Source organism: Vicia villosa, unplaced genomic scaffold, assembly GCF_029867415.1.
Source record: "Vicia villosa cultivar HV-30 ecotype Madison, WI unplaced genomic scaffold, Vvil1.0 ctg.000455F_1_1, whole genome shotgun sequence".
Lineage (NCBI taxonomy): Eukaryota > Viridiplantae > Streptophyta > Magnoliopsida > Fabales > Fabaceae > Vicia > Vicia villosa.
Window position 1 is genome coordinate 392,066 of NW_026705217.1, and position 13,643 is coordinate 405,708.

The 13,643-nt window shown below is 34.5% G+C and overlaps 1 protein-coding gene across 1 annotated transcript; it reads right to left on the minus strand.

Annotated features, from left to right (window-relative positions):
• Positions 1–4,301: 4,301 nt before the first annotated feature.
• On the minus strand, positions 4,302–4,922 carry LOC131628456 (uncharacterized). The gene has a single exon (XM_058899297.1). The coding sequence runs from the start codon at positions 4,920–4,922 to the stop codon at positions 4,302–4,304; it is 621 nt and encodes a 206-aa protein (XP_058755280.1).
• Positions 4,923–13,643: the final 8,721 nt, after the last annotated feature.

The window sequence follows — 13,643 nt, forward strand, 5'->3', positions numbered from 1 at the left end:
AGAAATGAGTGCACAATTGAATAAAATTATTATCGGAATGATCAGAGTAGATTTTCATGTCTTTCTAAAATGTTCACATGTAAAATTATTTTAACTTAGAACCTATTTTTTTTTTGTGGATCATTATTTTAACTTAGAACCTAATTTTCCTACTAATAATATCTTATTAGTAAAAAAAAAATTAAATGGTTATTTTCCATTTTATAAATTTAATTTGGCCAAACTTCTTTACTTCGATTTTTTCATATCATTCATAAAATACTACACCACCACATATAATGCACCTTGACGACAGATAAATTTACACGGTAGATCTCATATCCAGTTTTCTCAAACTACCACATTTAAAAAAAAAAAATTAATCTATAGATTATCCGTCTAATGATAGATCCTTTAAAAAATTTAGAGCCTCCGCCCAATGGAGGACCTATACATTTCAATTTTTTAAAATTTAATATTAAAAATAAATAAATAAATATATATATATATATATATATATATATTAAAATAAATATTAAAAATGAATATATTAGAATAATATTATAATTAATAATAAGTATTTATTAATTAGTTTTTAAATCATAATAAAATAATAATAAATAATTTAAATTTATTTAGATGTTCATAATTATTTAGATTATTTAAGTACAAGTCTGACACTACAGTTTTCATTTTTAGTCCTCCCTACCTTTAGGAAACGGTTTTTTACAAAAAAAACCGTTGCCAAAATCCAGTAAAAACTAAAAATAAAACTGCAATATTTATAGGGACCAAACATTTATTTAACCCTTTTTTATGGTTTAAGTACTGACCCAACATTACATTTGATGAATGTTTTATTTATTTTATTATATAAGTACAGGTCTGGCACTACAATTGATATATGTTTTAATTATTTTATTATACAAGTACAATTCCAACTTTGCAATTGACTGATGCTTTAATTATTTTAAGAACAGCTCCGACAATGCAATTGATAGATGCTTTAATTATTTTTTTATTCAAGTAAAGCTCTGACAGTGCAATTGACTGATACTTTCATTTACCTATAATGAGTTCGTCAATTATGTTGGCGGATCTAATATAAATATAGGTGAAATGTGTCTTAATTTGTACCAGATTAAGTTATGGTTGTGCAGCGAAGATGGACTTATTAAGTGATGACATGGTCTCTGATTTCATCGATCATAGAAATAACACAGGACCTTCGACTCAGCCTACAAATGTTTCTTTTTGATAAACAAAGTTAATTAATTAATAGAGGTGAGTACTAGGGGTACTCACAACCCATTACAAATACATAAACATAATTCATATCCTTCGTAACAATGTTTTATGGCCTCCACAGGAGCTTGAAACCAAGAGAAAAAAGAAATGAATCTGCATTTTTTCATTCCAATTGCAAACCAAAGCCAAGAAACAAGCTTAATGCTGACAATAACGTCATCTAAAACAATAGCCGTATTGTTGAAGATGAAGTTGTTTCTTGCGTTCCAAATTGACCAAATTGTTGATAACCAAATCAAGCATCTTTTCTTCTTTTTAAACTTCCCAATCAGCTGCTGAACGAACTCTGAAATATGCGACGAAACTGACCCCGAACCCCCCATGCCCACATCTAGCCATGCACATATATTTTCCCACACTCTGATTGAAAATGAACAGTTAAAAAACAGATGGTCCAATTCTTCTTCAGCTACTAAACACAAAACGCATTTTTTATCCTCCTCCCTATGAATGATATTTCTTTTTGCGAGTTGATATTTTGTCGGTAACCTGTTTAGCATCACCCTCCACCCAAATATCTTTATTTTTGAAGGAACATCAGTTCCCCAAAACCAGTTAATAGCGGTTAGCTTGTCAGGCTCAACCACCACCTCAGATTGAAAATCTCTAAGTAAAACATAACAGCTTTTGACCGAAAACTTGTCGTCTGTATTCGGCCACCATTTGAACACGTCTTTGGCACCTACAATAGGAAAAATACCACCCAGCAACTCTATTAATTTCAGCGCTTCCTGTATCGCTTCGGGAAAATCCAACAGAGCTTCCGTTGGTACATGGAAGTCCCACTGCCACTGCTGGCCGCTACGATTGCCCATTTCCCCAACACAGCCCAATTGCTTAGCTGACAGATTGAAAAGAAGGGGAAATAAAACCTTGAGAGGAGTCCCACCGTGCCACCTGCCATACCAGAATAAAATATTGTTACCCGCTCCAAGACCACAACTTATGTGACCTGCAAAACAATCAGCATTGTTAGTTTTTGACAGACTTGCTGCCAACATATCTTTCCACCACACTGAATCTTGCTTTCTCAACTTAAACTCATCCCCCATAATCACAGCTTTTTGAACTTCCCCATATCTCGCTTCCAAAATGTTCTTCCAAATTGATTCTCCTTCGTTCAGCAGCCTCCACTTCCATTTGGTCAGTAAAGAAGTGTTGAAACGCCCAATGTGCTTAACACCCAAACCACCATCCAATTTAGGTCTACAAATGTCGGACCAACTGACCCAATTAATACACCTTTTCTCTTCTTTTCCACACCACAAGAAGCGGCTTTGGATGCGAATGATGTCTTTAATAATTTTCAGCGGGGCTTTATAAAAAGACATCGTGTAAATTGGCATGCTTGACAAAACAGCGTTAAGAAGAGTAACTCTTCCACCTATAGATAATAACCTTGATTTCCACAAAGATAACTTGGATTTCAAGCCGTTCAGAACAGAATTCCAAGCGTCCCCCCATCTTGGATTAATCCCAACCTGAATTCCCAAAAATTTGAAAGGTAGCTTCTCCCTGTTGCAGCACAAAAATTGTGATGCTGATTCCATAAAACTCTCCTCTAGATTCACACCAACCACCCGACTCTTGTGAAAATTCACTTTTAAGCCGGAAATCAATTCGAAGCCTCTGAATATGGCTTTAATGCTCCACAAATTCTGCCAACAGCCTTTTCCAACAACAACTGTGTCGTCTGCAAATTGTAAAAGCTTGATATCCACCTCACGACTTAGATTATAACCAATAAAGTTACCGGCTTCGACTGCAAAATTAAATAAGACTGCCAACCCTTCAGCAACCAACGTGAAAAGAAATGGTGACAATGGATCGCCTTGTCGCAAGCCTCTTTCCACCGTAAAATCTTTCGTTGGACTTCCATTGACCAAAATTGACAAGGAACTATTGAAAATACATGCTTCCATCCATTTGCACCAATTGACTCCAAAGTTGTATTTTCGGAACAGAAATCTCAAAAATTGCCAGCTTACGCAGTCGTAGGCTTGCTGAAAGTCAACCTTGAAAATGAAGCATTCCTTCTTTGTTTTCTTCGTGTGATCTATAATTTCATTTAATGCCAACACCCCATCGAGAATTTGCCGGCCTGGAACAAAAGCCGATTGAGAAGGAGAAATAATATTCTTCAGCACTTTCTTGATTCTGTTTGCCAACACCTTCGAAATGATTTTATACAAACAACCGATCAAACATATGGGACGATATTCATTGAGACCCTAATGATTCACATTTTTGGGAATCAATGCAATAAAAGAAGTAGTAATTGCCTTTGGAAGGGAAGCAGATTTATGGAACTCCTGCACATAATTATAAATATCTTCTTGCAACACACTCCAACATTCCTGTATAAACCTGAGATTAAAACCGTCAGGGCCCGGGCTTTTATCCCCATCTGAATCCCAAACAGCCACTCTAGTCTCCTCCCTCGAGAATTCTGCTTCTAAACCGCTTCTATCTGCCACTGACAGGCTAGAAAAACCGTCATTATCCATAACAGGCCTGATTGCCATTGGCTCCTTGAACCTACTCTCAAACATTTTCAGTACCTCTTCTCGAATCCCTTTCACATCTTCAATAATTGAGCCGTTTTCAGCCTGAACCAACACAATGTTATTACGACACCTTCGATTATTGATTACATGATGGAAATACTTCGAGTTTGAGTCACCATCCTTGAGCCATTTTTGTCTTGATTTTTGGCGTAACAAACTCTCCTTGAGATGTAAATGTTTCCATAAAACATCCTTTGCCTCACAACATTCCTCGACTGTCACATCCCTACTATTAATCTTCTTTGAGGCAACATCAATATTCAAATCTATCCAACCAAATGTCTCTTTATTCCACATACGCAGAAGGCTTCTCATACGTTTGAACTTTTCTTTCAGCACATACGCTCGATTACCTTCCACCTGAATGCTGTTCCAAGATACATCTATGAAGTTTTTGAACTCTGCGTGCTCGAACAAGATGTTATTCACTCTAAAGGGTTTGGGGCCCTAATCTTTATCATTAGCTTTTAACCAAATTGGAGCGTGATCCGAAATGTCCCAATCACCCACCTTTTGTCCCACAATCTTCCAGCCATCGATTAACTCCGCTGATAACAGAAATCTGTCCAATCTGCTCTTTGAATTCCCCTCCTTGTTCGACCATGTAAACCTTTTGCCAATAGACGGGATGTCCACCAATTCCAAGGAATCTATAAACTCATTAAACTCAGTGATTTCATTCATCCTACAACCTGAGCTTCTACCATGCCTTTCACTCCCATCTCTAATGGAATTGAAATCACCACCCACGCACCACCATCCAGAATTGAATTTGTTCTTCAGCTCCACTAATTCAGCCCATAGTCTTCTTTTCCCAGGTAAATGACAGGCAAAGTAAACATTTACAAAAAAGCATACCTGTCCTTTAAATTCAGCTCCAATCCCGACTGCTCCCTCTGTTTTAAAACTGAATAATGGTGAAATGATGCCTTTCTTCCACATAATAATTAACCCTCCTGAAGCCCCAAATGAATCTTTTCCCGTCCATTCGCAATCGTCAGACCCCCATAGACCTCGAACCAAGTTATTATTCAGAGATTGGTACTTTGTTTCTTGCAGAAAAACCATATCCGCCTGCCCCAGACCTATCATCTTCCTCAAACATCTTTTCTTTATATTACTACCACACCCTCTAATATTAAAAGACATTAAATTCATGGAGAACCTGATTTTTTCGCCAGCCTTTTCTTCAATCTTTCAGCATCATTCCTCTCCAACCCCCTTATTGCTTCCACATATAATTCTTGTCTTGCCCCCCCGAAATACCTAATGCTGACAATTCCTGCCACACCTTATCCGCAACATCCTGCGACGCTCCCTCCTTCCTTCTAACACCACCCCCAGATGAAACTTGATCATTCATAGATTTGCTGCAAAGAGTAGAACCATCTGAAGATTGTGATTGACTGCCTTGCAATCCCTGCCCTCTAGACAACTCCCCAATCTGTAGGGTTCTTGGACGAGCCAGTATTGAAAAATAGGATTTTGAGATCTCAAAATTGGCCTCCTGCGTCCGATAATTGGATATGACCGGATTCTTGCCTTTACCCAATTCCTTATTAAGACTCTGGGCCTTTTCAGCCCTGAAATCACCATCCACACTTTGGGCCCTTTTTGTCCCCACAAATTGAGCCATAGCATTGGGCCTCTGGCTCTTGGCCCAATCCGAAAAATCCCCTTCTGAACATGCCTTTTTGCGCCCCGAGCCCACACTAAGAATACCACCTTTTTCCCATTCCCCTAACTGCACACCAGATATTATTTTTGACTTTTTTCCACTATTTTCCTTAAAGCGCGCTATCCACCTCTTTTCATCTGCAAGCCGCTTCTCCTTTTCCAAAGCTTTTTGAAACATCATTTCGTTCTCACGTCCAATCTGACCCGTCGTGCATGCATTTAATGTTGTTTCTCTCAAAGCACGTCTCTCTGCCGCCGTGCCAAAGGTTTCATCTTTTGACTCTTGGACAAAAGATAGCATATTCTCTTCTGAATCTTGGTTACTCCAGCTATCAATGTCGTCATCTGAACTCTCCCCAGACAAAATACTAAGCTTCTCACCATGATTCAACGAAATTCGCAATGGACCATGATTATCTTCTACCACCTTAATCCTAAAGACATTATCATTAATGGAAATATTGTAAGTCTCGTTCAAGACCAAACAATACTTAGTTCTAATTAAGATCCTGGCTACGTCGAAATTCCTTTGCTTTATCGTATCATCGTCTGCACAGATGAAAACCCCAACAGACGTTGTAATGAAGTCGAAAACTTTATCCTGCCATGCATGGCAAGGCAAGCCGTAGACTCTCAACCATGTTACTCTTTCGTTATCAACCTCGTTGGGTCGCCAAGGTCTGATTTCATCGAACCATTTATGAATCCAATCTGGAGCTTCTGCTATGATATCCTTCAGAATACCATCTTCGCCTTCCTCCAATAAACACAAGTTTGCCCCCAGTGGAGTAACCCTAACCCCAAAGTATCCTTCCTTGTTAAATCTTTCTTGCATATTATACGTTTCACCAGGAATCTCCATCACTCCTACGTAGGATTTTTGGAAACGAGTCAGTTCTTCTTCCTTCATATTGTACTCCAAGTGACCAAACGGAATCTTCTTGCTATGGAATTGACCGTCCACCACAAGCTGTCTGCCCTGGTCTGCTTTCACAGTTTGTGCGTATGACTTCCTATGGACACCACCATGAGGTCCTGGATTATTGCGATCTCCCATATACCTACGACCATTTTGATTGTTCGTTTTCACCTCTCCTCTTCCCCCCATCGTCCTTCCTAACCTCCCTTGATTTTGATGGATCTCACCCCTCTCTACACCACCCACCCTCTCTCTATTGAACCTCGGAAGATTCGCGTGTAACTTTCTGGACTCGATGATGACGTTGTCAAGCTTAACCGCCAACACCCTCTCATCTGATACATTAAAGAACCTTACAAAGCCAAATTGTTTGCCATGTTTGTCTCTTTTGGATGGTAGTATGACTTCATCAACATCTCCAAAGTCTTTGAATATGTTATACAAATCCTTTGCTCCATATTTTTCAGGAAACTCTGTGAAAAAGAATGTCGTTGTTGACGCCAAACCTCTCCCTCCACTGGCCATATCCCACCGAGGGTTATTGTTTACCCCAGACTTCCTCCTTCTTGACACTTCTATCCATTCTGTCTCTCCCTTCCTTACCATGGATCAATGGTTGAGTTCAAATCAGCTGTGATTTAGGTTTTTTGTTTAAGTTAAGAAACACTCCTTTTTTTTCTTTTCTTAGATAGAAGTCTGACCTTCTCTCTCTAACATTTCCAATCCAACCCGAGGGGCCTCAGCCTACAAATGTTGATGACAATCTTAGAAGGACTACGCAAATGAGGCAAGGTCATTTGTGTGGAGTCGTCCGCTACTTACTACTACCATACTACCGGGTCAAAATCAACACTAAATAAGATTTATTGTAATTTTATTTTTATTACATAAATAAATAAACATTACTTAAATAATAGTAATATTTTATTTATATTATTATTAATTAAATATACCTTAATTATTTTAATTATAAAAATATTTATATATTTTATTATCTAGACAAATAATTAATTATAAAAAATTATAATAAAATTTAAATTAATTAACATCTACATTTATTTTAAATATAATAAAACTTTAATTCTTTTATAATAAAAAAATTAAAATACATTTAACAAATTTTCGCCACGAAACCTTTAAAATTTAACACGCTTCTGCCAAAACAACAAGTGAACTCTATTATTTTACACTATTCTGACTAGGGTTGTTCAAAAAATCCAAGAACTGAATCGAACAACTGAACTGCACCGAACTGAAGTTAAAATAACCGAACTATTATGTATGGTTAGTGAACCAAACCATTATGCACAAACAGTTCTAGAATCGAAATGTAACTGAAACCGAACCAAACTGAAACTGAATCCAAACCGAACCAAAATTAAAAATTAAAAATGCTGAAAACAAGTTTAATTTTTTTTTTTTGTTAAAAAAAATTAAAAAATAGCTTAACGGTTCGATTTGAAAAAAATTGTCTTCTAATGATTTAGTATGGTTCGAAATTTCGAAACAGTATACCAAACCAATAGTTTTTGGTTTAGTTCGATTCTTACTAATTAAAACGGTTCGGTTCAGTTCGAGTGAATTTTTATTATGATTCAATTCGGTTTGGTTTAATTTTTCTCACGAACCATACCATGAACACCCCTAATTCTACCATTGCAATCGACGGTAGCCTAAGTGTCAATAACAAAATCTTTTAAATTATACCGTACATTAATATGTAATATGAAAAAGAGGGTAGGGTAGTATTTTTTCTCTCCAAAAATACTAGATGGCAAGACGGTAAAAAATTCTTTCGCTCACATTCTTAAGTCTCAACGGAAAAATTATTAGGTGGACACAAACTTAAGAAGTAATTTTACACACAACCAATCATAAAATTTTAATTAATTAAAATATAAATATAAAATTTTCTTTCTCCTTCATAATCACAACCACCTTATAAATTCAATTAAAAAAAATTAAATTTTAAAAAAATTAAAAAAATTCTATAATATGAGTTTAGGGTTGTTAGCATGCAAGAATTTCTCCCTCAACTATGTCAATTTGATCAAAACGTGTTACATGTGTCATTTTTTCTTACCAATCAGTGAATAGAAAAAAAAAGAGTAATGTTAGTCTTACACCCAACACTTACACCAATACTTACACCAAACATTGTTCACCGTATTTATACGGTGAGCAGATTTGTAAAATAAAATAATAATATTTATTTTTTATTTTTAAAATTACGGACGACACTGTTCATATACGGACGTGCATTAACCAACTTCATTACTGCATTAACCAAATTTTTACACTGCATTAACCTAGTTTGATGACTGCTAAAAATTATTTTTAATACTTGGATGTTGCATTAACCAACTTCATTACTTTTACACTGTATTAACTAATTTTGGTGACTGCTAAAAATTATTTTTAATACCTGGATGTTGCATTAACCAACTTCATTACTGCATTAACCAAGTTTTTACACTGCATTAACCAAATTTGATGACTACTGTAAAGTACTGTTTATGGGTCTATTTATGGGTGTAAGGATAGCATTACTCAAATCTGGTTAATGCAGTGTAAAAACTTGGTTAATGCAGTAATGAAGTTGGTTACTTTTTAGCAGTAACTCGTTCAAAGTTCTAACCAAGAAATCATTGTACGTTCTCCGTTTTATTTTATTATTATTATTATTATTATTATTATTATAATAATTTGATGAATTTTCAATATTTTTTATCCCGGTCATTAAACTGGTGAGGATACTGGATCACTAGTTCATTGGTTGAACCACTGGATTATTGGTCGAACCGCATGAATAAATCGGATTAAACCGGATAACTCGGTTGAATAAATCAGTCTCTATTGCAATATTATATATTTATTAAACCGATCGAACCGAATGACTTAGTCTCTAACAAATATCACAATACACACAAAATTTTAAAATTTTAAAATATCATAATTTCATATATTTATTCTTTACATTCAAATTCTAAATATAATCATCACTCACAACAAAATAATACAAAATATAAATTTAAATAAATTTTAAATCAGATCTAATTGCAAACATGGAGAAATTGTTCCAAATAAGGTTTACATAAAGTCTAATTATATTTCAATTATTTTTTAAAAAAAAATCATGAAAACGGCGTCGTTTTGTGCGGAAAAAAAAAGAACATGCATTTGAACCACAGATTTTCTAAAACCGTCGGTTCTCCTATTTTTTCTAGTTTTGACCGGTTTTGGCCGGTTCTCACCGGTTCAATAGCATACCTGATCCAATAATCAAACCAGACCGATGACTTCTTCGATTCTCAATCTGACCAATCCGACCGGCCGGTTCAGTCCGTTTTTAAAACAATGGTTAGTATGCAAGAATTTCTCTCTCAACTGTGTCAATTTGATAAAAAATGGACTACAAAAATATGGACTACAAAAATATTATAATTGTTTTGGTCGTTTTCGATATTATCCACATGTGAGGATATTTGCAATTTTTTCTTTTAGAAAATATATTTTATTTAGGTTGAGATATATGAATGTTGTCTATAAATTACACTTAGTTTTAATTTTCACACAATACGTCACTTCGGTTCATAACACCAAAGACATGATAATGAAATGAGTATAGACTATTGATCCATTGTGCAATTTTTTATACTGATATTTATTTATATTTTCTCTCATATTTTATTAATATGAACAAATTTATTTATATTTATAACTCAATAATTTGTTGTTGTTATACAAAACGAATTGATGGAAAACTAATTGAATTAAATAATTATAAAATTAATCAAAAAATTTAAAATATCAATTATGAAAAATACTTTTTACATTTTAAAAATCTGTATTTAATTATTAAAAAATTTAATATAAATTTTAAAAACAACAATACAAAATATTTTCACAAGATAAATTAGATTTGCATTTCCTTCCAAAAATTTCAAAGTAGGCTGATAAATTATCGTCTAAAAAAATCTTGAGTGATCAATAAAATACAAAAACTTCAATAAAATAATTTAATTGTATGGAATTTGGATCCTCTCACGCCCTTTCTCATGTTTCTATAATTCTCTAATCTCATCCATTGATCTATTTTCTCTCTCTCTCATTTGTACTATTGTTTTTTCTTGTGTTACAATCAACCATTATATTAAGAAAAGGAAAGAGGGATGGACCAAAAAGACATTAGAGGATCCAAACTCAATTGTATGTTATTCTGATTATAAATTATTATTGGAGAAGTTTGAGAGATGAAGCTAGTTCAAGTAGTTAAGTGGCAGTTATAATGGTTTCCAAGTTAGTTATCATGGTTATGAAGTTAGTTATAAAGTGTATAACTAACTTCTACATGAACAACTATTATATATTGGAACTCTTCATAAGTTTGATCAATAATCCTAATAGCATAAGTGAACAGCTTCAGCAAAATAATCTTGCATCACCTTCTTCACCTCTCAAATCTCCTCATGAACCATGATTCAAACTGTAACATGGTACCAATTACCTAGAGGGACCTGATTTTTGCTACACCATAATCTTCATTGGCTTCATTATTGTCTTCATTTTAGAAGTTTAAAGCTTCAGAGAAGCAGCACTGAATCACAAAGTTTAAGAGAAACTTGAAGGTTCATCATTGTCACCATTGTTGAAAGTTAAAGCTTCAAAGAAGCTACACTGAATCACAAAGTTTCAAAAAAAAAAATTGAAGGTTCTATTCGTGATAGTTGGATTGGTTCTTCTATGGAAAGTTTTAGAGAAATTTCAATGGCGGACCTGGAACATCCACCAAATCTTGGAGTGCAATCATCGCTTTTCAGCTGTTCAAACATCACAAATCTCCATATCTCAATCTTTCTTTGCAGGTGCTTCGAACACTTTTGCACCAAAGCTATCAATCAAGATGGAAGATAACAACTTCATGTTGTGGAATCAGCAGGTAGAAGGAATTATTCTTTCACACAAACTTCATAAAATGGTTATGAATTCTCAAATACTCCCGATGTTCAAGACTGAACATGATCGAATTCCAATGTCGTTCCTGAAAACTGCATGGTGAGATATAGTTTTAGTTTCAATTCAATTAAACAAAAGCAATTGGGGGTTTTGATTGAGATTTTTTTTGCTATAAAGAAATAAAACAATAAGTAAATGTAAATAGAGCAGTTGAACATATTTAAGTCTATGTGAGTAAACACGCTAGGGAAGGTGTATGCTCAGACTCATTTATAATTCTTACATGACCTTGCAACAACATCTTTTTTAACTATTGATTATCAATTCTTAAGGGTGTTTACTCCTAAGTCCTTAGTGAGCAACCTTTAATATTTCAACCTAGTTCCCATGTATATAGTGAATTACAGATGAAATTAAACATTTATTTATCAAGAACAGTTCGGTTCCTATTGGATATCTCTAGTCGTAGGTGATATCTACTATAGAATACTTTCAATAGAGCATGAACGTTGATAGTCTTGCCTAACTATTAACCGTAAATCAATCTCAATTTTTCTGAAAGAGAAATCATTAAGTACCAATCAAAAGTAAATTCAATAGATAGAAAATTATTGTCATTACAAGGTTCAAATAAAAATCATTAACAAATCCAGATCAGGGACACCCCCTAGCATTGAGGGATTTAGCTACTCATAGAATTCAGGAAAAACATGATAAAAGTTGTAAACATTACAAATAACTAGATGAATTAATCTTCAATAACGAAAAACTCATGAAAATCTTGATCCACCTTGAAAATCTAAGTTTTCCAGCCTTCAACACGTGTCTTTGTCATAAAAAATTGTCCAACTGTTGGAAATTCGCGTTTTCTAGCTAAATAGAGTAATTTTGGGCTTTCTGCATTTTTGGGATTCCATACACGTATTGCCTCATGTCATACGCGTATGGCCTCTTTTTGCTGTAACTTCATACGCCTATGTACAAAGGTGGCACGTATGACCGCCATGGTCTAATACGCGTAAGAGCGTGATGTGACCTGGACCTGTTGGTTGTTGATGCCTCATACACGTATGGAATAGCTCATATACGTATGGGATGTGACCTGTTTCTTGCCTCTTCCCGTTGTTACGTGTAACACCCCATTTAAATATTTAGTCATTGTGTGTGTATTTGTGAATTATATTGGCATAATTAAGAGTATGTGGTAAGGGTGGGTGTGAGGACTTAGTCTTAATGGATTAATTTTAAATAAAAAGCTTATAATAAAATTATAATAATAATATAGTAAATAATAGTATATTATTATTATTATTAATGTTATTATTAATATTATTATTAGAATTAAAAAAAAAATATTAGAGATAAGTTAGAATGGATTGAGAAAAATATAGAACACATGAAAAGAGAAACAGAGAGAAGGAGGAAGAACTAAGGCAAGAGGGAGACTAAGGAATTCTACCATTCTTGAAGGTTCAAAGCTCAAAATTAAGGTAAAGGGGGAAAATGGGTTCTCTTAATGGTGATTGAACATGAGAAGGTAGCAAGGGTTCCTTCCCCTCTTAGAATTTTGGGATTATATTTGAATTCTGAATTTGTATGTGTGTTTGTGTAATCGATTGATGAAATTCTGAATTGGATTTGCATGAGTATGATGAGTGTGTTGTTGTTTTGCAAATACATGTTGTTCCTTTTGGGGTGTTTGAACAGATGTGTATATGATGCAAGAAATGATGCAATTGATGTGTGATAGTGTGTTAGATTGTTGTATGTTGATAGGGAATAGACCTGTAACTCGAATTCTTGTTTTAATCTGGAAAAATTGGAGTTTTTGGGTGAATGGGGACTGGTTTCGTAATTGAAAATTATGCAGAAAATTGCCTCTGCGAAGGAGAAACCGGTTTCCATTTTTGAGGAAACTAGTTTACTGAGTGAAAACGGGGGTTTTTGAGCTAGTGGAAGTGTGGAAACCCATTTCCAGTTTTGAGGAAACCGGTTTCCACTGAGTCGGACAGGAATACTTTTAAACTTAAAAAATCCATAACTTGAGTTGTGAATGTCCGAATGACGCGCAGTTCGAACAATTGGAAAGATGATTTAACGTACTTTTATTCAAAATTATTCTCATTTCAGTATTCTAAATCTTCGACACATTAATGTGTGATTCCGTAAATGTTGAACTACGACGAGTTGTGGATTAACTCTGAAATTGTCTCGTATGATCGTGTGATGAACTTGTG

Coding starts and splice junctions, on each gene's coding strand:
- LOC131628456 (XM_058899297.1), bottom strand. CDS start 4,922: ATGGTTTTTCTGCAAGAAACAAAGTACCAATCTCTGAATAATAACTTG.